Source organism: Telmatherina bonti (genome assembly GCF_933228915.1).
Source record: "Telmatherina bonti genome assembly, chromosome: 22".
NCBI lineage: Eukaryota > Metazoa > Chordata > Actinopteri > Atheriniformes > Telmatherinidae > Telmatherina > Telmatherina bonti.
Window position 1 is genome coordinate 15330388 of NC_136631.1, and position 26754 is coordinate 15357141.

The window sequence follows — 26754 nt, forward strand, 5'->3', positions numbered from 1 at the left end:
AGAGGGTGTGAGTCATGCTCTGTTTGGGTGAGAAGAAACAATGTTCACATCAACCACAAGAGATGATAAATGGATTAAATAACATTGTTAATCATTGCCCAGTGACTGATGAGTCCAAACCACTCTGTTCTCTCTCCGTAGCAATGAAACCAGATGAGCAGACGTTCAGGCCCCAACCAAAAAAACAAATTCAGTGTTTTGATCTGAGCATTCAGAAAGTCTCTAGTTTTGTTACAACACATGGAAAATTAGCTTCAGTGTCTATTTTTGTTGATTTATAGATCATTTTAAAAAGCTTCAAGTTTCCTGATGACTAATTAGCCATTTTGTGTACCTTATTAACGAATGGTCTTCCTCTTGTGACGAAGAAGACTTTGTAACTGTGCATCACTCATGTCCACAGGCAGGAGAGAGTTGACCTGCTTTGTGAGAGTTCAAAGTCTCTAAAGCAGATAGACTCCATTAGTGGACCTATCGTTTTCTCTTTAGCACACTTCCAGAGTGACCTCAGCGTGACCTCAGACCAAGCTCAGATCAAGGGTCGGAGTTCAAACCGGGTTCACATTAACATGCAGGTGGAGGTTCCCAAATGCATAATGTTTTTGAAAAGGTGTAACCACTTTTCCAAGTCAAATGCACATTATGAGGACATGACCTCAGTCAGCACTTTGTGGTATTGTGTATATTCAGAGCAGTCTCAAGGCCAGACTTTATATAGTTGCATGGTCTATTGATCAATGCCAGCAGACAGGACTTCATCTGCTTGCTTTTTTGTGCTTCTGAGCACAAAAGTAACTCGACAGAAAAACGGAGTATCATAGCAATTTAGGTTTGTTCTTCTACTTTCATTAAGACCAAGTGTTTTAAACCAAAACGTAGATGTTTGCTCATATCTGAACATGCTGTGACGACAGTCTAATATTCCTCCTTCACTTTGCCAAAGAGTCCTGACTGTGGCATGGGGATGTTACTGACTGTCTTGTGATTATTGTTAATATTTTATAGAAATCTGCCAGAATAAGTTGGTCTTGTTGCTGCAGAATGAAGATTGCACATTTGGAGCATAACTGAGCTGCCTGCAAACAGAACCAGCATCACTTCACAGCAACAAAGCTCATGGATTGAAACCCAGCTGTGCTCCTGAGTTTTCTCAAAGTACTTCGGCTCCACAACAGTCTAAAACATTAAAAAGGTGACTGGTGATTTAAATTGTTCCCAGAGTTAATTGTGCATGTTTTCTTGTGGTTGTGATAGCCTGGCAATCTTTTCAAGATGTCATCTGTCTCTCACCTGATGGCAGCTATACTTAAAACTGCTGAGGTATGTAAAATACTTATTAGAGGCTTCACAAGAGCTTTTATAAGATGATTCAGAGTAATATCATAACAACATTCAGAGTAACTGAAGTTGCTCTGTGTAGTAGGAACATTTATTTTGGCATAGCTTATACGTTGTCTGGAATCACATTAACCAAAGTGATTGCTGTAGCAAGAAGCAGAGAGGATGAGCCTCAGAAGAGAAATTAGAGAAAGATCAACAGTTCCTTTAATGAATCAGGGTGAATGTCATGTGAACAGTATAGAAAGAGTAAATTGACAGTGGAGCTGGGACAAGGGGGTAAAAAGTTCATCCCATTTGCTGTTATCTGATATGTTTATGTTTATGGTGGACAGTTTGTACCAGGTTGTTATTTGTAGTAGACATAAACATGTACTGAGGGAGACGAAAGCCAAACATTTATGATACTGTCTGCCTGGCTATATAGCAGCTCACATTGGTTCATATTAAACATTGTGTAAAGTTACTGCGCTGAGAAGTGGTGTTTTAGTTTGGTTTTTTGTGTGTGTGTATATTCATGTTTGTGATTTGTTCACAACAGTGGAAGTCACAAACAGCTCCCTCATGTATCTGTTCGCACTTTTTCCTCCCAACGTCTGACAGATTGTACAGGTCTATCAAAGTTTGGGAACTTTCTGTACATGTCCGCCAAACATGCTTGCTACATGTAAATTCTCTTTGAGCAGCATGCTTCCTGTTTCCACAGCTCAGACCTTTGACCTACTTTTTGGGCTGACTTCTTGAGGAAAGCAGAACTGTACCACAAAAAAAAGTGAGGCTCAACATGTGGGCTTGTTTATCAAGGCTGAAATGACTTTTTTTTCAGCCTGACATATGGCTTGTGCACATGTAACCGCAATGTGCTCAAGGCTCAGACAGGGAGGGAAACATGATCTGTTTCCCCACCTCCAAAACTTTCTGTACATTTTCTATACAGTGAGAGCAGTGTGCAGAGAAGTACGCAAACTATTCCTGCATTGCTGGACACTGTACAAGTTATGCTATTTTTTTGTGTGCTTTCCCCTCAAATGCTTTATGTTTTTGAAAAATTGACAGTGTTATATATTAATAAAATGTAAGTAATTCAATTAAAAAATACAGATTCCTTGTGCTTTTTATTTATCTGGGACACGTGAATTTTAACTGGAATTTTGCTTAAAGTTTTGTCTTTAAGGAACGCTCAGCTGCATACCAAACTTTTTCATTAGATAGACCCACTGTGTTTTAAAGATTTTATGGGATCATAGCCCTGGCTAAAGGGAACATGTTTTCACGTTCATCTGTGAAAAACTTGGATAGAAAAGTCCACAAAAAAATCCAGATTAAAAATTAAAACAGTAAATGCATGCACATGAAATGGGGAAAAAAGCCCAACACATATCAGAAACCTTCTTTGTCTCTGCAGTTCTTGGATAAGTCAGCATTTCAGCAATGAGAGTCAACATTCCTGAACCATGTGATACTGGAACACGAGGTAAGAGGGGTTTTGTATGCATGAGGCATAAATGCATATGAGACATAGAAACCTTTCTGCAAAACAGCAGGGGAAAATAAACAAACAAAAAAAAATCATTTAAAGTTATTGGTTTTTATTAAAATGCATTCTGGTCACATTCCGTATCATTATAATAATCCTGAAACATCATCTGATTAGAACAAAAGAAGTACATATTAGTGTGCATTTCAAAAGCATTATATGTTTCAGTTTAATATGTCTTGTAAATTAAAGTCTTAATTGTCACAGTTGAGGAAATGTAAAAAAAAAATGTGTTAATAAAGCTGCATTACCAAATCAGCATTTATTAGCACCAAGTACTCCCCTGCAGGACTTCATTTTTCTATCAAACTGTAAAAAATCATATGAGGGATGCTGTGTGCAGTCTATTAAACAGCTCCCAGTAGTAAAGAGTTTTGGTCTTTGATCCCACCGCAGTCACGGAAAATGTTCAGAACAGCTGCCTCAATCGAGAAAAGGTGCTCATCTTCCACCTCAGGACAGTAGAGCCTCATGAACTCTGCAAGCCGGAGCAGATATTCAATATTGTGGCCCGTGTTGCCGCTGCAGATGGAAATCTGGGTGGCGATCTCCATATCTGAGGCTGGGCCGAGGTAGATGGGGTTGTCAGAGGTAGCAATGTAAACAAGGGCCAACAATGGAGCTGGATTCTTCTCTTTAGGGGTAAACTCCACCATCTCAGTTGTGTAACCTCCAAGCACAACTTCTCTCATGTTTAGATAATGAAGGGATTCTTCAATGTGTGACTCTGGCACCTCATAGGCAACGCCCCATGTACAAGCCTGGAGGAAAACACAAGCCACAGCATTTAAAGTTAGAACCTCGCAGAGTTTGATAAAACACATGTCAAGTTCACTACAGAAACTAATTAGCATGTTTTGACTTTTTCAAAATACAAAACTGTGATTAATGAAAATGACAAGAATTGAGTGTATGACTATTTGAGATGTTAAATGTAAGTCACAATCCTTCACATACGCACATTTTGTTACAACATTTCAAAGAATAAATCATTGTTAGAAGCTGGAAAGCACAAAAGAATCAAGAATTCTGTGGAAAGTTTATGGGTTTATACAGTTTACTCCCTTTCATAAAGTATCACATATTCTGACCAAGCAGAGGATGTAAAGTTGCCTGACAGAAAATGTCCTTTCACATTGTGTAATAATTATATGGAGACTATGAATTATGATCAGATGCTGTATATAGATTAAATAAACAAAAATATAAACTTACCTCTTGATCTGCCAGCAGTGTGACAACTCTGCCTGGCTACAAAGCAAGCAAACAGTGACAACATCTTACAATCCTCTAAATACCTGGCATGATAAATTTGATGATTCTGAAGTCAAGAGAAAATATTCGGGAGCACTGCCATGTATTCATGTTTTTCTTTTCCTCACCTTTTCTTTGTCTCCTCGATGAAAATCATCTCCATGCCAGAACCTTCTCTTGTATCCTTTAATGAAGCCAATTTTGCTTCTATTATATGGAAAATCTGGTTTCCACACTAAGGAGCCATATCCAAATATCCACAAGCTGCTCTTGTCCTTTATAATGTCCTGAGGTTTCATTGTGATCAATTGACAGTAAAGTAAAAACAAGTGTCTCTTATTTAATGTTTTTCATGCTAATAATCCTCTAGACTAGTTAAAAAGTTGTGAGTAGAAACCTTCTTGAACATAATAATGACGTCTTGTGAAAAGAGCTTCGTCTATTTTTACACGAAAGAGTAAACACTGTCCCTGTCTCCTTCGCATTTCCAAGTACAACACGTGTATTTGTTGTTCGGATTGCGTCAGAGTGACAAGATATAAGCCAATCAAATTGCAAGGAAGGCGGGCTTGGCAAAATGATAAACCAATAAAAATCGTCTACTGGCGACACCCATCACCAAGTTCAAGATCTTGAAAACATCGAAGTTGACTGTTTGGAGACAAGACTTGATATATAACAATAATAATAACGCTCTTTGTTTTGTTTTTTTTAAAGGATCTAATTAAATCACTGCAGTGATTTGTAATATGAATTATTATTATATAATAAGATTATATTTGAAGTTTCTTTCAAAATAATTTAAATCACACAAGTGCACATGCCCTCATTAATACCATATTATTCATTTAGTAAACTTTAAAGCAACTTTTGTATCCTAAAGAGCCGGTCAGTGATAGTCCAGTATCACCAGGTAATCACATTATCTAAAAATAGCCAGGACTATTTTATCCGTGCTGTCTTAAGCTCATTAGGTGTCTGCGGTCTAACACCATTGTACCCATGGAGTCTGATGCATGGATCATTTGTCCTCTGTCGATATGCATGATGTATCTCATGAGGTAGGAGATGAAAAAGAAAGAAACAAACTATTTCACCTACACATAAATCCTGCTGCCCCCAAGTGGATATGAAAGCCATAGCTGAAGTCTTTAATAATTTCTGCTTCTGTAATGCATATGTCAAGTGCAGGTTTATGCTGCTTTGCAATGATCTCTTTGTCCTTTGTTTGGGTGCTCAGGGAAGTAGTTAAATTTGAAGACCACAAGGACTCTTTATTTTCACATAAAGACTTTTAAGTGTGTATATTTTTTGTTTTTGTCTGAATATTTCCTTACATTGCCGCCATTTACAATGCTGTCCACTGAATGGTAGCACATTGATCTCACATCACACTGACACAGACTTCATTAAGGACATAGACATGGAATCTGTAGAAAGGCTACAAAGTCAAAGACTGCTGCAGCTATAGACGATGGATTTACTTTCACATCAGCTCACACAATAGTTTCTAGATGGCTGCAACATTTACATGTTTCTATTTGACCGCGTGCACACTCCACCAGCAAAGACTGACAAACAAACAGTGTACCAGATATGTATTCCATGTGTCTTTTTATAGCAAAAAAATAATAATCGAACACACACAAAACAAAAAACAACAATAACAACGAAAAAACAATTGAAAAATAAATTCACCCTTTTTGGTGGCATCAACTTAAAAAAAACCAAATGTACAAGCCATATTCTAATCTTAACATATAAATATACAGTATATACAAAATAATCTTATAAAACATGAAAAGAGAAAGATCAGTGCTCCATATAATTAAATTACTAAGGAATGACTAATCTTACAAAATAGCATTATTGGTTCAGTAATTTCCATTGAAGGCGTCCTTGGTATGATAGTCACTTTGTGTATCTTTGTCTTTATTAAAAGGTAATCTTGCATATAACAGACAAGGTCCAATCATTAGTTTCCCTGCATGACATTTTAGCATATTGCAGCTTTTTGATCATATATTGTTACCTCCAAGTTGCTGTGCAAAGAAATCAAAAGATAAGGCAGGGTGTGTTTTGTTTTAAATACACATATAAGGCTTTGTGATCTAGTCTGCATACATTCTTTATAAATTGGGTTTGACTTACAACTAAATAATCTAAACATCCCTCAAAAAAATGAACCGTTTTCAGTAGTTTTTTGTGTCTCTTCTGATTTTGCACGTTGCAAGTTCATTTTTGTTTGCATAGCACACTGCAAGTCACATGTAATGGAACAGGCTGGCTCCTTCCACACTTGATTTGTTTGATTGCTGATTACTGCAATTAGATGTCAAGGAACACATTGAGACAGTTTTCTTCTCTCAACCAGCACACAGGTGAAAATGTTTTCCTGCCTTTGGATTCATTTGGATGGAGGAGACGGGAAGTTTCAGTCAAAAACATCACCGTCCAGTCCAGAAGCCAGATTTGTTGTTTTTTTTCCCTAAAAAAGTCTGCTTTTTTTCAGTTCTGTACATTCTCACACAGATTAGTAGCTTCAGTTCTATTGCAGTCAAAGAGCACACAAGCTCCATCCAGTTATCAAGTTTTCAAGAGCAGCAACTTGCATTTAAATAATTCCCAGTCTCTTCACACTTGTAAACAGTCCACAAGAGATCCAACGTTGACAATAAGTAACAAGTTCCAATTATTATACCTGGAAAAGAAAGAGATTAAACAAAAATAAGGTGACAATCTCAGTTTTAAAGATAAATCCTGCTTTATTAAACATTTAAAGTTAAGCTAAAGCTTACCTCAGTTGCAATGACGCATTCATTTTTCTCTTCTAACACAATGAACGACTGGTACGTTGAATCTCTGGAGGATATTCTACCGTCTGGCCCTTCACTGTGAAATAAGGACACTGCATGTTATTGAGCACAAAAACATGAATAAAGAAACTAAACATTTTCCAAGTATCTGTTCCTGCATGCTTACCTGTACATTCTACTGAAATGTTTTTTCTCTTCTATTGTCTTTTCACAGTTTTCATCTTTGTCCAGAAGGGACAGTTCATCCTTGTACCCCATGGAGGATTTATAGTCCAGGTGATAGTTGTTGATGTATTTATGATTCAACTTTTCCGTGGGACAGTCCACCTCTGAATCAATTTTATTATTAGTGTTCTTGAGCTCGATGGTGGAGATTAGGTTCTCTTTCTGAAAGTCCACCTTGGAGAGGTTGTTCATTGTCTCTGAGTCGCGCTCCTTGTTTCGCTGCTTCTTTCTGTGACGTGCCGCTACCAGTGCCAGGCAGAGGAGCACCACAACAACCAACAGGCCTGCGCCCAAGCTGATGGCAGCCAAGTTCAGCTTTTCACTGGACTCCAAGCCTTTATTGGGGCTGGGGGTATTGGGTGGGGGGTTTTCACTGAGCTGGCACTGAGAGCCGCTGTAATGGGGAGGGCAGATGCAAACCGGCTGGCTTTTCAGTCCTATGGTGCAGACCCCACCGTTAATGCAGGGGTGAGAGGCACAATGGTCTGTGGGCTTGTCGCAGTGGCGGCCTGTGTATCCAGGGGGGCAAGTGCAGGTGTAGTCATTAATGCGGTCTATGCAGGTGGAGCCGTTTGCACAAGGGTTTCTGGCACATTCATTGATGTTGATCTCACAGCGCAGCCCTGTGAAGCCCGAGCGACAGCTGCACAGTCTTGTGTTACCGTGGAGCACACAATGTCCACCTGTGAAAAACACATCGCCATTAGGGATTATTTTTGATGCAGGTTTCTTAAAGGTAAAGACTGACTTTTGATGTTGTGAGACAGATGTTTTACCATTGGCACACTGCAGCGAGGTACATTTATCCACTTTTTTCTCACAGTTGAGTCCCGTGTATCCAGCTGGACACTCGCATATGTAGCTGCGCCCATCATCCCTCTCTTTGCACTTGCCTCCATGGAAGCATGGTGTGTCCGCGCAAGTCAGCATCTTGTGCTCACAGTGTGGCCCTTCAAATCCTTGTGGGCATACGCATCTATAGCCGTTCTCAGAATCCTGTAGGGAAAAAAGTTTATCAAAAAGTTCTGTGTCAGATGTTTTTTTATCGTATCCTGTTCACGACTGCCCTGACAAACCCCATTCTTCTTAGTCTGAATTTATTTACAGTGTGCAGCCTGTGAACTGGGTCATCTACTGACTTGACAATCGATAGCATCCTCCTGGAGTAGCAGATAGAACGAGGCAAAAACAAAAACAGGAAAGCCTGTGTTGTGGGAAAGGAGAGACAGAGACTTCCGGACTCACCAGGCACTGGCCTCCGTTGTGACAGGGCTTGCTGTCACACTCTCGGACTTCAGAGTCACAGTTAACCCCGGTGAAACCTGGCAAGCAGGCGCAGGTGTAGCTGCCCTGGCCTGTGTTCATACACGTGGCTCCATTTGCACAGGGTTTATGATGGGTGCAGTAGTTCAGGTCTGAAAACAAATGGGTGGAGAGATGAACAATGGCAGCAAAAGGGGCACTACATTCTATCATCTGTTTCCCTTTTCTTTGAAAGAATGAGGCAGTTGCACACCTTGGTCACAAAAGATGCCCCCCCAGCCTTCTTTGCAGGTGCACTGCCAGGGCTCTCTGCAGGTACCATGTTTACAAGATGGATGGAGTTTACACACATCACAAAAGAGTCCCTGCCAGCCCTCTCTGCATCTGTTCACACACAAAACATGACAGTTAGCTCACACATAAACACGCTCACTCACAGAAACAAAAAAAGTAATATCACTAGAAAAAGAAAACTTATGAAAAAGCCTATTCTCTTTACACACTCATTTTGTTCATGAGATCATTAAAATGATTACCTTTACATATTCTGAATTATTATAGATTTCTGGAAGTTTTAGTTTTAGAGTGAGATTCCTCATATGAGATGGAAAAAGCTAATAGATACTCACTTGCACTCTCCTGGTAAGGTGCATGTTCCATTTCTTTCATTGCATCCCTCAAGACAGATTGCTGGAGAGAAACATGGATATTAAAAGCTTAAAACTGGAAAATAAGCATTTCAAAAAGCTCTTATTATTCTATAATCAATTCTATTTTTTGTCTCCTGTGATCATAAATCATGTTTCCTGCCCCGTCATTGGAAAAACGTGACTTGCCGCTCCTGTTTTGCGCTTTATGCGCCACTTCTTTTGCACAGTTTTTCCGCTCTTAAACATACGGTTGGAAAACGGCAGATGTTTGTTTTCAGAAAGCAGGACATCTGCCCCCATTGTTATCAGTGGACGGTTCGAGCTCCGTTTGCAGCTGCTGCCCTGCAACGCCTCAACAAAAGAACCCGCAATTTAGTGGCGCGTGGCGCCCGATAATTCCGCGATTAACCCCGGCGCGTGCTGCTCAGCGACCACCGCCCTGGATTAAAACCGCACGCGCCTGGAGAGAAAGTATAGTAGGCTGTCTGTCCTCAAATTACACCTTAGTATCGGTGGTGTGCGCTTGTTTGGCTGTCTGACATCAGAGCAAACACAACTGTGATCATGTAACAGGTCATTTAAGACCTTTAGGCTTTAAACAAAACAAAAAGAATTTCACTTTGCAGCTTGTTTAAAATAAGAAGGGACAAATAAATTATGTAAAAATTAAAGTCACACGTTATATTTATCTTTTTTTCTAAAACACCTTTTTGTGACACGGTTTAGTTGTGTTAAATCAGTTGTGGCAGATCATATTCTAACTAATTTAAAGCTCATTTAGACAATTTTCAGGCTTCTAGCATAAAATCTGAGTAGAAATCTTAAAACAACACATAAAGGTGGCCAAATCTTCACAATCTCTTACGTTCTTGGCAGTATTCTCCTTTCCATCCCGGTAGGCAGGCTATTTGCCCGTCAGCTTTGCAGGTGTAGTGGCCGAAACGGTCGTTTCTGGGGGCGCATATTTTGGAACAAGTGTCCCCGTAGTAGTTTTCATTGCAGATGATCCGGTATGAGTACCTTAACTCCGCCTGCGTCCCGTTCTGCACATCCTCAGACCACTGGGGTCCAATTCTCAGTTGTCTTTGGATGGCAAAAGAACTAATCAAGAATTCTGGGTTGGTGTCATCTGTGTTTATAAGGAAAAAAAAACTCAGTGCATTCGTTTTTTTTAGTAAGAACAACAAGCATTAAAATATCTTATTTCCACAACATATGTACATTCACCCCCTTGTTATGAAGGACCTAAGGAAAAAATGTGTAAAATCCAGAAAAAGTTACATGTGACTTTTTGGCAAGGCTTCTTATTCCTACTTAAATTATGCACACGTTCCCATGCGTGCCAAAAATAAAACAAGGGAAGTGCAATTGTGTTTGAGTGGTTTGATTGTAAAAAGATTGTCGTGTGACTCATAATCCACCTTAACAAACAGAAACCCATGACGGTGAAGAAGCCAGATGCATTTGCCAGAACTGCGTGCGCGTGGTTTAGCAATTAAAATACGTGATAAGCAGTCACCTAAGTGTGACTCTGCGCGTTATGTCTCCCTCTAGTGGTGAAGAAGTAGTTTGCATCTCCTCACCTCTGGGCTGTTCCGCTACAGGACAATACCAGGCTTCAATAAGTAAAGAGAAAGCACCCTGCGGGAAGAGAAACGGAGATAAAAGTCACTTTAAAGAAAAAGAATGAAATCCCAACATATCTAAAATGCATATTAAGATTGTTATTTAGCTTTATTTAAACAAAACAGTAAAGGGTAAATTTTATAGCGTTGTATTTCACAAGAAAACATTCAAATAAATTATAGACTCGGTACTTTTTCACGCATTTTCTTTCTGAAACAGAGAAGACTTGACAAGCGTGAGGAGAACAATCTGTGAAAACTGATTAAAACCAGATGCTGGGCTTGGATTCAATTGCTTTTAATATAATAATGACATTTAATATACTGACACGTTTATGGAATTAATATCTAGATATGTGTAACAACGTAATTAATTTGGTATTAAATTATTTAGGCCTACTGCAAATCAACTAAAGCTTAGATGTTTAATTCGAAAATATTCTAAAACTTTTTTTCTGATTAATTATGTCTTTTCCCCTCACAGTATAGTACGATGATCACATTGCTGTATAGATATATTAAATCAGTTGTTTACTTTCCAGTTAAAAAAAATTGAGTTAAGCTAGTTTTGCGCATGCACGGTGGGCGCAGGTGCTCTTACCGGCCAGGTGAAGTTGAGCGGCAGACGCATACGTGCGTCCTGCTGGATGCTGAAGGAATCAGTTCCCAAAACAGGTGTAATGGCTTTGCCAAATATACACCTCCCAGGAGACACATCTGTCTGGTAATTCTTCAAACAAACCTTGAAAAAAGTCCTGCAGCCATCCATGCTGCAGCTACGTCCATTTGCCAGCAAACCTTTCGTATTCTGAAAATGATGGAGATCTATCTCGAACACACTTGATCCCAAAACCTAAAACGAAATTAACAATGAGCACTTGAAAGTATTGCATCAGTTTATAAGTAATTATTTCCTAAAAGGCTCTAAAGTGAATACCTGAGTAAATAATGTCAAAACTATTGCGAGGATAGAGGTGAACCAATCGGCCATCCTTTAGAGCTTTATGTGCGTATCCCAAAAAATCAGTTCTCCCCCCTTAGAAAAAAGCTCCAATTCCAAGTGAATATAGGAAAAAAAAAATGGAGTCACGATGAAACAAAAGTGACCAGAATAAATATAATCCTTCTTTCAAAGCCTGTGGGACAAGATCCAGCTCCGCGATCCGTATCCAGAAGAAAAAGTTGGAAAAGACCGAGTTATCCAGTGCTTGGGGTTAAACACATATCAGTAACGTCAATATCCACAAATGAGTCATTCTGCGGTCTTTATGTTGCCCATCCATCGTGCCGGTCAGCTGTTGTTTGAGTTTGCTGAGCTGATGCGGGTCTTGTGTCGCCAACAGTGATGCGAGCATCAGCGCAGTGACTCCCAGCGACTGACGTCCCTCCCAGTTTATATACCACGTTGTGGTGCCAGTGCACCGACTGTCAGCGAACACCGCCTCCTCTCCTCCCCACCTTTTTATCCCCCTGCTTGAACCCATCACCGCCAACATTTTTGAGAGTTTGGATGGGATTGTTTTTAAATTCACCTGCTTCAGAAAAATGCACTTTTCTGGGGTTTTTTTTTTGTTTTGTTGTAGTTTTTTTAAATCTCTGGATTGATGACCTTGCAGCCAGTCTTCTTTGTTTATTCTAAAATACATGGGAAGAGACATCTGCATTGCATGTTTTCACACTGTAAACACATTTTGGCACTCACAAACCAATCGAGATGCCAACGTTTTAGAAAATAATTGACACTTAAATTAATGGAAATCATTCTAGGTTCCTTGTCAGTCGCTGAGATTTATGCTAAAATAATTGTTTTATTGGGAAATATGTAGAGACCATGCAGCCCCACATGTCTCAAACATCTTCATTTCTGTAACTGGATAGTTATTATTGTGTAAAGCTTTTCCACACACGTGTGCCTGCAAAGAGGGGGGAGGAGGGTGAAGTTTATAATTTCTATTAATGTTGTTTGTATGCTTAATAGAAAAAAGTTTATAACACACACTAAAACCAGGCTGTTCTCACATCACAACTTGCAATGAAAATACATTTGTGTAAATTAAAGTGGAGACTGTATACTCTATTCAGTCCTACAGTGTTTGTTGAACTAACATCCACAAGAAGCAGCTGAAAACGAGAAAAAAGGAAAGGAAACATTCTTGCTCCATTCATGTGTGTGCATAATTGTTCTACAAAGGAAAGGAAAGGAAAAATGAACTCAGAAAGAGTATAGACTGCCGAGTAAATAAATTCAAATTCCATATACATTTCGATCACATGAAAACTCACGCTGGGCAAAGGCATTGTTTCATTTATCACCCCTGCAGCAGGGCAACCTGTCTGAGAGGATTTACAGTGAGAGAACAGGATTTCAGAACTTTTCCCTGACCACGAAGGTGTGTTGCAGCTCTCCTGCAGAGATGACTTCATCTCCAACCCCCCACCTTTGACTTATAGGTTTGAGGTTTGACTTTAGTCCAGAGACAATGGACTATTGAGGCTGAAGCAGTGTGAGTAAGAGACCCGGACATCTCTCTCTTGTATTGAAATATTTGGCGTTCCCACCATTGACTGAATTACACAGATCCTGTACTGGATCAGTGCTGTGGCCTCATAGACCAGTGTAACCATGTATTCATGTTCTGGTTTCTGTCATAGAACTGACCTTTATTCCCTTATCTATGGGGCATCTCGCTAGTTTATGTGGCTGCCACAGACTCCAGAGCCTCATCAATCTATCTGAGATGTACAGAGTAATGGTGCCTGCCTTCATACACGTCAAAACATCCATACACTTTAATATTTGATGGACTGTGGTTAAGGTTTCTCTTCTGTAGCTCAGGTTTCGATTCCTTGTAAAGCAAATGGAGTGTGCTAAACAAGCAGTGGTGCTTGGTTTGGCTACTTATTGGTGCAGCTTGAACAAAAACATTGGTTGGATCTGATATGGAGAAGCGCCTCTCTGGTGATACAAGCTCTCTCAGTATTTACATATTGATCTATGTGATTTTATCTTTCTTTTTATATTATTGTTAAAATGTAAATAGACAGAAACCCTGGCCAGAATTAATAGGACATTTTAGTATTTAGCTGTATGGGTTATTTACTCTTGGCCAATGCAAACAATAAAATAACAGGCTCCTTTCTGCTGTGTTGCTCTAGAATAAACACAGCCTTGGAAACAGACATCGGCCCACAGTGGTTCCATCTGCAGCCTTGTGTGGAACATCATTTTTCTTTGTGACAGTGTTTTGTAAAGCTGACTTCTGATTGTTCCATGTCATCTCAGCTGGCATCAAACCCTAAAAATAACATTTTAACTTGGAAATGAGAGGGGAATGAATGTGTCTTTGGAGTTGTTAGACAAGTTGCTTTTTATGAGAAACTGCTGCAGTTGTTTGGTTATTTGGAAGACTAATGTTTGTTCCCAGGCAGGCTCGTTCATAAGTTATAGATTTCAAAAATATGTTTGAAATCTCATCAGTCAAAATGATAATCAATCCATCGCATCAGGCCTGCACTGTTTCAGCTTTGATTGAGGATTTTTCCTAAATATTGGCTCAGATCCCACCCAAACCTCCTGACAGCAGTCACACTAACATACTGTCTATACTTATTTCCTAAACACATGGAGATTATTGTGTCTCATAAATATCACAGAGATCAAAGACTTTGAATCAAATTGTCCTCTGCTAAATGCCAATATACTTCATATTTACTGTAAATCAGACTGTAAGTGAATGAACCTTTTGACCCTTAGAAAAATCACCTTACATTAAAAAAAAAAAAACTTACACATAAAAAAAACCCCACAACATCTTCCCAACACTTTCTCGCCTTCATCTTACATCCAGCGTCCCTGTCCTGCATGGCTTGACTCTGGCTCGTGTTCAACAAGTATCAACAATCTGGGCAAGGGCTGCAGGAAATTAGCTACACTGCTAACAGATGGCTCCTTTTAGCTCAGAAATCTGCCCAGTTTAATGCACAGCAGTTTAACACTTCTTTAGAGCGCATTTGATCTCTATGCCCCAATCTGTCCGGTCAATCAATGAGGCTTTTGATGTGTGCTGCCAATGGGTCGAAGCGCCTGAGCATGTCAGCCGGGGAGGAGAAATCACCTGCTGTTGCAATTAGAGAAACAAGGGGTGGTTTCCTTCTCTCACAGCACCATGCTGTCCTGTTGTAACTTAATAGTCCTTACAGATACCCTATAAAGTTTTAGAGATATTTGTCTCATTCAAAACTGGTTCAAAATGTGGAGGTAAAGGCATAACGCAGAAAGATTTGATGCACTTAAACTAAGAATTACATTTTTAGCAGATTCATTCATTCATTCATTTTCAGAACCGCTTATTCCAATTCAGGGTCGCGGGGAAGCTGGAGCCTATCCCAGCTGGCTTTGGGCGACAGGCAGGGTACACCCTGGACAGCTCGCCAGTCCATTGCAGATTTTTAGCAGATATAAACTGTAATTATTTTACATTAAAAACATCTTGCTCAAACATAAAACTGCACTTAACACATCGCTTTAAGACTTGCAGATGACTTCTGATTAGCTTCTGCATATGTTTGCAGGCTTTGTAACATATGCCATAGATTACCACGGGAATATTATTATGAATGTCTGTTTTCACTCAGTTTGAAGCTGCAGCTTCAGTTCAAAGCCCCTGACACTGTGCCTGCCCGTTTAAGAGCCCCAGGGCTGCTGTGGAACTTTCCAGCCACCCACTTCGGATCCTGTTGACACAACACAGCCCTATCAACAGTCCTCCATCTTTACAACGCGACCAATAACACACTATGGTCAGTGACACCTGCACACATTGTGATGTCAAGATGCGCGCAGGTGTCACTACACCTGAGTAAAGACTTGTTGCTGTGGAAAGGACGTCTGATGTCACCATGACATCATTAATGTCTGCGCAGTAATTTATGGCTCAACAACACACCTTTGAAACAGTCTCTGCACAGGTTGAAGTGCTTAAATCCGGTCAGGGTGATCCAAAACCATGTGTGTGGCAGCTGTCTGTGTATCATAGAACGGGGTATTTATTTTCCTTATACAAAGAAAGGCATGCAGATTTTCCCTGCTACCTCCTTAGAGCTTGATCCAGACACAACATCAGGGGTGTTGGAGATCACAACTTCTGCTTTTTATGATTAAATTAACCATATCCTGCCATATTTTCTTGCAGATTTAACTTTAATAGTTCCCTTTTTTAATCACTGTCCTCCTGCTGCTACTGTTTATGTTACAGTTGAGCAGAAAATAAATCTGTGAAGGACTCTCCCAGGCAAAGCACATGAAAGCCAAATATGTTTCCATGTCCAAGTAGTTCTTAAATGATTAACACAACAAGAATGACTGTGGGTTTGGAAGAAGCCAACTGTAGCCTTGAGGAAATCCTCCCCTGGCCCGAGTCGAGGCATCATCCATTTTACTTAAGACATAACCGCACAGGAAAAGGAAAGAGATAAATGGAACTGAAGGAAGAGGGTGCTGGTGTGAAGAGGGCTGTTCAAGCCAACCAGTCAGGAAAAGCAGCCTGAGACGATAAATCCCATGTCGGCAATTTACGTGCCAATCTACCCGTTTCTAGGAGGTGTGAACAGGTGTATTTACTGTATGTGCCACACAGTGGGAGTTTTTGTATTTAAAGTGCAGCAAATGTGCACCCTGGGGGTTTAAAAAGGCTCCAATTTATTGATTTTTCAAAGTTTTATTGAAGTTTCTCTGCTAAGAGAAGCAGGATATTTCCATCAAAGAAAAGGCAATATTAATCTTCAAAGTTGCATGGGTTTGGTCTGAGTGTCACTGTAGGGGAAATTCAACACAATCACTAAACACCATCAGCATGATTAGCGTCTTGTAATTTCACCTTGGTATGCCATGCTGTTAGATGCTGTGATGTTGTGTGATTAGGGCCTGTGGCTCTGGTTTAATTATCCAGAGACTTAATGATCTCTTATCTGTTGTTCTTACCCCACTTCCTGAGCAAGGACACATGACCTCTACAGGACACAGCACTACAGTTTATCATTCTTTATTTATAAAGGCAATCTTGTTTTTTCCTTTGACAATTAGAAATTCCGAGTTGGTCTTTTCCCTTTTGGACTCCGTGCGAGCTTCCTACCTTTGCGTCATCTACTGTGACAATTTTGTCATCATGTTTGTGAGGATGTGTGTTTTTGGGAACAGCTCACAGAGTGTGTGAGGACTCTCAGAAATCTATTTTTCTGTGCCCGTGTATTTTGCTAGCTTCCAAGAAGTCATCAGAATTCATCTAAGTGAAATGTGACCTTTTGTTTAGTTCCTATTTAGCTAGCTGAACTGGAGTTGACCTCATAACTGCTCATTGTGTACACAGAAACCCATCTCGACTCTGCAGCGCAAACAACAGATGCAAACCCTTTGTGTAAAGTGATTGTTATACAAGTCAACTTAAACGCCGTCCATGATATTACCATCAGTGAAGTGCACAGATTGTAGATGTATACATTTGCACTTTCAGATCAAACTATGTCCATGCTTACCCAGGCTTATACTGCAGCAGCAGGGGATGACTTGTTGTTGTTTGATTGATTCTCTCCATGGGATGACGGTGGTCAGCCTGCGTGTAGCCTGTTTGTCCAGTAAAGGCTCATTGAAGTTGGATGAGACTCAGAGGAAAAGCTTCATATCTACACCGATGAATTTGTTTTCACAGGGTGAAACAGACGGTTTGCAGTAGTGATGCATCCAGTCTCTATTCTGAAGTCAGTCCTGTAGTGCAGGATCAGCTCCCTTGCTGCCAGGTTTAACGGCTATGTGTTGTTTCAACCTGATCCTGAGCTGGTTCTTGATTTTCTGAACTAGCTTGCACAGGTTATTTTTTATGCCACTATCCAATGTGTGACTAATTTGAAGAACTTTGTGTCTTGAAGAACATTCTCATAGAATAGATGCCCAGCTGCATGTTAATATCAAATTTCTTCTAAAGATAGCAAAACAGGTATGTAAAAGTAGCAGTTCTGTATTCTTTTCTAATGGTATAGTACTACAGTGATGCCTTTCTGAGATACATGTCTGTGAGTTTCTTATGTTTACTATAAAACAACGACACATTTCCAATGGATTTTGATGAATAATTTACAGTGGCATGCAAATTCATCTTTCTGTTTTGAGTTTGTGTTCTCATACGCTCCACAATGATTTATTAGCCAGTGTGATGAATGGCACTGATAGTATAAGAGCAGACCTGGCAAATATGTGCAGTAATTTGTTTATCTTGCAGTCCCTGTACTGTAAGAGGTGACCAAAATGCTGTGATACCAACCACATTATGCAGACATTTAAAGTCCACACAGTATGTTTCACTATGGTTCAGAGGAGCTGAGTTAAAACCACCACATTTAATTCTTTTTTAAGTATTATTTCACTGTCTCATAGTTTCTATGTAGATATTTCTCTGAAGGCGAAATTTGAAAATACTGTTTGATGTAGACATCTCTAGATTGATAGAATTCACTTCAATTGCAGCTCAAATAAGGCTACTTATGATTAAAATGTTATTTTACTCATGGGGATAAAAAAAACAAAAACAAATGAAAAACAATATATTCATATTGGAAAAGGTGACAAATTCAATAAACTGTAACAGAAATTGTTAAAATGCACAATGATTTGTGTACCAAAATATGGACATGTTAGCCATCTTGACCAGCCAGCTCGATTACACCACCTGTTGCTCAAATCAAGTGACAGATGGTTTATTAGATGGTTTATTTAACTTGAAGCAGCAAAACGACTTCAGATTTGACATAAAAAATTTATGACAGTTGACAAAAATCAACCATTTTTTTTATTATTATTATTTTACTTAACTTAGATTTCTTAATCTAGAAAAAATCCTGATATGTAGAAAACAAACCACATTGAACCTAAAGTCACAGAAATATGTTACATAACCATGAGGTCTTGACAGTTATATATGTGTTCACATAGTTATGACTTAAAAGGATAATTTTATTGTTCTATTATAAAAATCACCTCCAATATTAATATCAATAAGAACCAAGTATGACACTAAAAAAAACATATACTTGTTCACAGAATAACTTGATGTTACCACTCCCCCAATATTAAAATTCACTATTCAAGCTTAGCAGGCATTCTATGGATATTATAATAATATGTATATCCATTCATTCATTCATTTTCTGAACCACTTAATCCAATTCAGGGTCGCGGGGAAGCTGGAGCCTATCCCAGCTGGCTTTGGGCAACAGGCAGGGTACACCCTGGACAGCTCACAGTGTCCCTGCTTCAGGTTCCTCCAGGAGTTTTTTTTCCTTTCTCTTCTTGCTATTGGCTGCTCTTGGTGTCACCATAGATCATTTAGTTACTGAGTAACTTATAGTTCACCTGTACAATTTATCTCCTTGTTAAATGCATTTTTACTATATTGCTTAAAATCCCCTTTACACTCAAAGTGCAGTTTAATAAGTGCCAATTAATTAAACACTCTAACACAATTTAAAAAAAAAAAAAAAAAAAGTTAGTTACTTATGGAATAGACAGGACTAAAAAAACCCTTTACAATCATTTTAGCCAGCTGTTCTAAATGATTTGATGGTGATATATCTATCAATCTCACCTGCCATTTGTCCCTCCCCCTCAACCCCGAGGAAACCTTCTTCATCTTCATCTTCATGCCGCTTATCCGGGGTCGGGTCGCGGGGGCAGCAGCCTAAGCAGGGAAGCCCAGACTTCCCTCTCCCCAGCCACATTTGCCAACTCTGCGGGGGGGATCCCGAGGCGTTCCCAGGCCAGCCGAGAGATATAATCGCTCCAGCGTGTCCTGGGTCTTCCCCGGGGTCTCCTCCCAGAGGGACTGCCTGGAACACCTCACCAGGGAGGCGTCCAGGAGGCATCCTGACCAGATGCCCGAGCCACCTCAACTGGTTCCTCTCGATGCGGAGGAGCAGCGGCTCTACTCTGAGCCCCTCCCGGATGACCGAGCTCCTCACCCTATCTCTAAGGGTGAGCCCGGCCACCCTGCGGAGGAAACTCATTTCAGCTGCCTGTAAACGAGATCTCGTTCTTTTGGTCACGACCCACAGCTCATGACCATAGGTGAGGGTAGGAACGTAGATCGACTGGTAGATCGTGAGCTTCGCCTTCTGGCTCAGCTCCTTCTTCACCACGACAGACCGGCGCAGAGCCCGCATTACTGCAGACGCCGCACCGATCCGTCTGTCGATCTCGCGCTCCATCCTTCCCTCACTCGTGAACAAGACCCCGAGATATTTAAACTCCTCCACTTGAGGCAGGACCTGACCCACGACCCGGAGAGGGCAAACCACCCTATTCCGGCTGAGGACCATGGTCTCAGATTTGGAGGTGCTGATTCTCATCCCAGCCGCTTCACACTCTGCCGCGAATTGCTCAAGCAAGAGCTGGAGATCACGACCAGATGAAGCCAACAGGACCACGTCATCTGCAAAAAGCAGGGACCCAATCCTGAGGCCACCAAGTCGGATCCCCTCAACACCTCGGCTGCGCCTAGAAATTCTGTCCACATAAGTTATGAACAGAATTGGTGATAAAGGGCAGCCTTGGCGGAGTCCAACCCTCTCCGGAAACGAATCCGACTTACTACCGGCAATGCGGTAGTAAGCTGTCCGGTCCCTGTACGACACCTGTCATACAGGGACCGGACAGCTCGTACAAGGGGGTCCGGTACCCCATACTCCCGGAGTACCCCCCACAGGATCCCCCGGGGGACACGGTCGAATGCCTTCTCCAGGTCCACAAAGCACATGTAGACTGGTTGGGCAAACTCCCATGCCCCCTCCAAGACCCCAAAGAGGGTATAGAGCTGGTCCACTGTTCCACGACCAGGACGAAAACCATACTGCTCCTCCTCAATGTGGGATTTGACTATCCGGTGGACCCTCCTCTCCAGGACCCCTGAATAGACCTTACCAGGAAGGCTGAGGAGTGTGATTCCCCTGTAATTGGAACACACCCTCCGGTCCCCCTTTTTAAGAAGGGGGACCGGAGGGTCTCCCCCTCCGGAGGAAACCAACACTATTTATTTGCTTTGGAGCTGTGGCTTTGGGAGGAAGTCTGTAGACAATTGTTTGGACTTCTGAACTATATATTTTCATCATTATGGTTGCTCAAACAATTTAGCCAGGATGTCCTCACCTCCCCTAATAAATGGGTGAAAAAGGCCATTTATCCATATTTGACACTGTCTTCAGCTGGTGGGTAGAACACACATGTGTTGTTACATGACAGATCAGGTCAAGATCTCTTCATAACAGTTGGCCTGTGTCTTTAGCTGGTTTTGTGGTTAAATGATAAGCATTCAGAGTCATGTAGCATGTTCATGTTGACATATGCTATTCCATATGAAAACCTTTCCAGTGATACATTTGGGTTAGTGAAAGCCAAAATGAGTCTCCTTTACAGTCATAATATTATTCACGATCACATAACATTCATACAAGCTTGAAAGAAGGTATAAAATATTGACTAATAGGCTCAGTATACAGTGTTAGGGTCAGAATCAGGGTTAAATTACAGATTATATATGCACATGCACAAGCTAGCATTTCAACAACCATTTAGAAATAATGTGAAAAAGTTAAATGAATTTTTTTTTTTTTTTTAAAGTGAAACTGGAATAAAATATTGTTTTGTTTTTCTATTCAATAATATAACTGATGACTATGAAAAGCATAAAAAGCTAATGAAAAGCAGGCTAATGCTGAAGACTTGAGGGCTTTCAGTAGACAGGATTCCCATCGGATGGGATTGGGAATCTTCCTGTATCAGTGCCTCTAAACAGGGATATGGATAAATATTAAAGGTCCACTGTCCCTTACAACTAAGCTGATAACCACTGATTACCACTCAAGAACCACTCAATTAATTAAAAAAGAAATGTGTGATTATCTTTTCAGTCACATAAATTAAACTTTTATAGTGTTCAAATTAAATCAGTTAAATTATAATCAAAATTGAAAAAAAAAATCTGTATTTTATGCTGTTTTTATTGTTGCTTCAGAACCAGGAAAGTCCTGCAGACAACATGGCAGCATCTCCACTGATTTACCATTGCGTCAGGCAGTTTTGTAGGATATGTTGAAACAAATAGCTATGCATTATCTATTCACAAGAAATTACAAGAAATGTTTTTAAGAGCAGCGTGAACAATTTAGCAAAATTACGATAAAGAAATCAAAGCATATTTTGTGCATAGAAAACATAACATGCGCCTTTATGTTGTTGCAGAATTAGACAGGTTGTACAGGTTGCTATTTTGTGTTGAAGGTAAAATTCTTCTGTTGGACAGAAAGGGTCAAATGCATTACAGTGTCACCAAATATCTATTCAGAAATGAATTAAATCATAATTGCAAAGTATACAAAGCACCATACCCGGCCTGCAAAAATTGTGCATAATGTGCTGAAACTGATAAGGCTCTGAGAGAGCAGTGGTGTGTACCCTCTCACAGTAATTAGAAACACGGTGCTCTGAGGAGCTTATGTAACCCCCAAGAAGCATTCAGTTGACCTGCCACACAATCCTGCTCCCTCAGCCCTTCGTTTGTGTGGTCCCACACTGGTTGGATCAGGTGTGATTTGGGGAAGTAAATACAGGGAAACATGAATTCTGTTGGGATTTGTTTAAAGAAGGAAAGCTAAAATTTCATGTTCTGTTTTCATTATTTGTCTTTTAATTTATACTAAGCAAATTTAGCATGGAACTGATGACATGCCACGATTCGGATGTGATTCTTTACTACTTGGTTGTGGTTGGGATAAGTGTCGATTGGTCAGTTTGTGTCACCGGCTCTACTAGCAGCCGTTAGCCTTCACCCTCCACCTCCCGCCCTCTCACCCTCACCCCATCCTCAGCCTTACCCTGAGCCTGGGAGCGGAATTCTGGGAACATTTTTCCATGTGAAATGCCGAGGTCCAGTTGAGGGGTGTGACGCCAGTGCATTGTTTCAGCGGCAAAAAAAGGAACCGCTTGTGACGAGGCCAATTCCTGTTGGTCCCAAAAAAACAGGCACTTTCTCACACCGACTTCCTTCCTCATTGGACAGCACAAAACAATCCCAGACCGACCAGCAAAGTGAAAAAGACAGAGAGAGGAGGAGAGGTGAGCTTGGAGAAGTATTTGGAGCAACTGCAGCTGGAAACATATACAGTCCCTACAGTAGCTAGTTCACACCTGGCCGTCCATTGCACATCTAAAGAGTCCTTACATGCAGCCACAATCCCCTTTTACAGCCATAACATACACTAGCAGCAAGCTGTTCTTATCTTTACTGCCTCTGATATCATCATCGTTTCACTGCACTTTGTAAACTGTTTATTGTCCAAGGTGTTAAGCGTTTTGGGGAAAATGCAGCTTTATCTCCCCCTTCGCTAATTTGTAATGTCATATTGTTTCAGTTAAGCTCTGTAGTGGACTGGAAAAGCACCGACATGGACAGCAAGCCTCAACTGATTGTGAGAGCAAAACTCAGGAAGCACCTGCCTGAGCAGGGAGCTGAGCATTTATCTGACCCTGCTCACATCAGGTGGTTTCCTTGTTTACGTTGTCTCCCTGCAGCTCCCTGAGGCCCAGCCCCTATTGGCTGCACTGGGCCACTCCTTTTTCCACCACATTCATTGATCTTAAGGGGGGCTTGCCACTTCCTCGTTTCTTCTTTCCCACCAGAAGGACTGAAACTCACCCTTTGCCACCTTCCAGCTCAACGGCAAAAGGAATGATCAGATTAACAAGCTAAAAACTGAAAAGCAAAGCCTGACCCCTCTCCCCTGTCCTTCCAACATAAACATAGCAGCCTTGAAGACTGCTTTCCTTTTCCTCTTCTTGCCTATACTTGGGCACAGTAAAAACAAGTAGGCTCATCAATTAGCCTGACTGATAACCTTGATCCTGCTGTCCTTTTGTCACCTGTATTGCTGAACTTTAACCCATGTGGCAAAACTTAAACAATGATCTGCCTGTTTTCGTGCACTGGTTCCTGGTTGTTCATTATTCCAGGAATTCTACTGCCACAGCACTTTTTGTCCTGATGAAATCACAGCAGTATTTTTAATAGTGAAGTTATTGAGTTGTACTGCAGCCAAATGTTTCCTTTCCCTTGTTGATATAATTATGGTTAAATTGCAGCTTGGCACATAGTAATGACTGCAGGTGGGCCAGACACAGGTGCTGTCTGTAATTACACAGCACATGAGGTCCAGAAATTATTATCTGGGCTAAATGTATATAATCAACCTTTGCAAGGTGCACATCGAAATTGTTTTGTCAAATGTTCATTGTCACCAAGAGGGAAGGCTGAGCAGTGGTAACGCATGTGAGATATTTTGTGTGCCTGTCACAAACAATACCCATCAGGTTGTGTCTCCCAGTTTGGTAAACATTCCCAATCATGCTGATTGTGACCCGTATTACTATTTTTGCCCAGGTCTGATGACACTCCAGTAGCCAAACAACTGAGTCATATACAGTGGAAGTCTTCAGCAACCTTTATTTCTTTCTATTTTGCTTCCAATACTTCCAAATACTGACCAATGGACAAATATAAGCATAAAAAATCAACATCTCAACGGATTAATTGATGTTCTGTCTAAGCATGTGCACAGCTAAGCAAACTGCATTTTTCAGTTGTACTCTTTTTTTTTTATTTTCATTCAATTCAACTTTTTTTTGTATATTCATTATATATATATATATATATATATATATATATATATATATATATATATATATATATATATATATATATATATATATATACATATATATATATATATATATATATATATATATATATATATATATATACATACATATATTTATTTATATATATATATATATATATATACACATATATTCAATTGTTATATTCAAAAATGTAGAAGATAATCCGTTTTGATAGTCATACAATAACATTTCAGCACCACCAGAATGATTCCCAAAAGGTTATTAGCTGAAAACTTGGAATATTTCAGCATCTTTTTTGTTTTGTTATTGTTTTGATAAACTGAAAATGATCTGAAAGTGAGTTTCTCAAGAAACAGAAACAAATCCATTGAAGGTTCAAGAACTTAATATTCACTTGGTAATTTAAAGGATCTTTCTATTGTTTGGTGAAATCTCAGCAATAATGGCCTAGACAAATGGCTGGCAAGAAATGATTCATAGAGAAGAGAATAAGGTGAAAAGGTGGTGCAAGATATGCTAAACCTTACAGGAACTGTAATGAGTATCAGTTGCAACAGGTCTTAGGGTGGGATGAATTGTCTTCAGAGCCCCGTCCTCACCTTTTATGAAGCAGTGTGTGATCATCTCTACAGAGAAAGAAACAAGACAGTCAACAACCAGAGATGAGCTTTAAATTCTCCGACAACAAATCTCAAATCTTGGATTGTGATTTAGAACTTGATGGGACGTTGGAAGGATTGCAGCCAACGAGGTAAAGTAGTAGTTTTTTGCAGATTGTTGGTTAAGTCTTCACCCCTTAAGGCCTGACACATGAAAAAATAGTAAGTCAAATTTGACTTACCTACTGTGGTACTTCATTGTTTTATGTAAAATGTAGCAAAGACAATTAACACCTTCATTTTTGGGATGTGTCAAAACTATTTTAGCGTAATCTTTTGCTTTCTAGTATCTCTTAGGAGGCACAGAGACAAGTTTCAGATTATGTTCAACAGAATTTTGAGCAAAGTTTCTGTCATAAAGTGATGCCAAATCTCTCATAGACTATGTCATCCTGGACTCTGCAGGGTCAAGATACTGAACCCCACAAACATCCCCCACCTTTTTTTTTAACTTAACATGTTTTGAATAAGACGTGTCTCCAAAATGATGTTGTACAATATTTATTTTGCAAAGCTTACATGTGCTAACATTTCTCTCCATTGGCAGTAACCCCCCCTCCTTCTCCTTTAAATCTTCCAAATGGACTTTCAGTGCCCCTGCTTTCTTTACTATCTTGTTATCGCAGCAAGTGTTTGCTTCAAGCACCTCGCTCCTCTATGGGACATGTGGTTGAGCTTGTGCCGTGTTATGTCCATGAGGTATTGTTCTCCCACAGTTTGACCACCGTAAATTAGCTGGAAACAATTTGTCAGACATGAGAAAGAGTAGAGCCAGAACAGGCAGAAGAAAAGAAGAAAAAAAACACAACAACAAAAACGAAACAATATGAGGGGCCTGATGTGGCCCCAGCACTGAACCATACATTGAACAAATATGGTAATGGTCTGGCTAATTGCTGCAATTCAGGCTATTGAGGAAAATATTATCCAGAACACTCAGCAAAGCACTAGCTGGAAGAAATTTTCCAATTTTACGCCTTACTCAGAAGGCAGTTTTACTTCGATTGCATCTTTACATTTATCATTTTTGGTGACAAGCTGAAGTACAGTGAGAAGTGTCTTACTGTATAACACAGCATATGTAGATCAGGACAACGTCAACAAAGTAGGATGTGAAAGGATTTACTTCCAGGACAAATTGTTATTTTTTTCCTTTTAAATAAAAGCGAACTGCACGTATTCTGACCAGATCCACAGGATATGGCACAATTAAGACATGTACACATGTGCAAACACCATTTCCATGTTGAGTAAATGAAAAGTATGTTTATTTAAAATTGCTGGAGGAGCCACCCCTGTTTATTCCGCAGGCTGATTCCAATTCCCCATCAACATGACTTTCTTTAATGAGGGAATTCCTGAACATCAGAGGATGTCTAACGTACATCCTGACTCTTAATCAGTTGTTATGCTCTCACCTATATCATCAAGGTCCTGCAGCAGTGACTCATTCAACCGAGGCTTGAAGCATCTTTTTGCTCCCCAGATCTCATGGAAGGAGCAAGTAGCCAAATACACAGGGGGATGCAGGCTGACTAAGAATTGACTCCTAATAAAATAGCTCTCCATAACCTCAAACTGCCTCAGTTTGGCTGCAGTAGAGAATTTTTGAACAACAAAACTATGCCCTTCTGTCAATATCTACCCTGTAC

The 26754-nt window shown here is 40.1% G+C and overlaps 2 protein-coding genes across 2 annotated transcripts; both read right to left on the reverse strand.

Annotated features, from left to right (window-relative positions):
• Window positions 1-3222: 3222 nt before the first annotated feature.
• LOC306772152 (glutathione-specific gamma-glutamylcyclotransferase 1-like) lies at window positions 3223-4428 on the reverse strand (the record flags this gene model as incomplete). Its single annotated transcript, XM_079261566.1, has 3 exons — window positions 3223-3636; window positions 4091-4126; window positions 4258-4428. 3 exons carry the CDS (start codon window positions 4426-4428, stop codon window positions 3223-3225), a joined length of 621 nt encoding a protein of 206 aa, XP_079117692.1.
• A 1413-nt stretch (window positions 4429-5841) lies between these two features.
• Window positions 5842-11995, reverse strand: LOC306772591 (delta-like protein 4). The gene is made up of 11 exons (XM_079262143.1): window positions 11646-11995; window positions 11310-11561; window positions 10667-10724; window positions 9949-10212; window positions 9063-9123; window positions 8687-8817; window positions 8416-8585; window positions 7947-8166; window positions 7112-7853; window positions 6928-7021; window positions 5842-6830 (listed from the first exon to the last, which is right to left on the reverse strand). Exons 1-11 carry the CDS (start codon window positions 11697-11699, stop codon window positions 6825-6827), a joined length of 2052 nt encoding a protein of 683 aa, XP_079118269.1. The 5' UTR covers window positions 11700-11995; the 3' UTR covers window positions 5842-6824.
• Window positions 11996-26754: the final 14759 nt, after the last annotated feature.

Excerpts from the sequence above, each read along its gene's own strand:
- LOC306772591 (XM_079262143.1), bottom strand. The coding sequence starts at position 11,699 with ATGGCCGATTGGTTCACCTCTATCCTCGCAATAGTTTTGACATTATTT. Across the intron at positions 10,213-10,666 it reads TGTAGCGGAACAGCCCAGAG|ATGACACCAACCCAGAATTC; the intron begins GTGAGGAGATGC and ends TTATAAACACAG. Across the intron at positions 8,167-8,415 it reads ACAACGGAGGCCAGTGCCTG|GATTCTGAGAACGGCTATAG; the intron begins GTGAGTCCGGAA and ends TTTTCCCTACAG.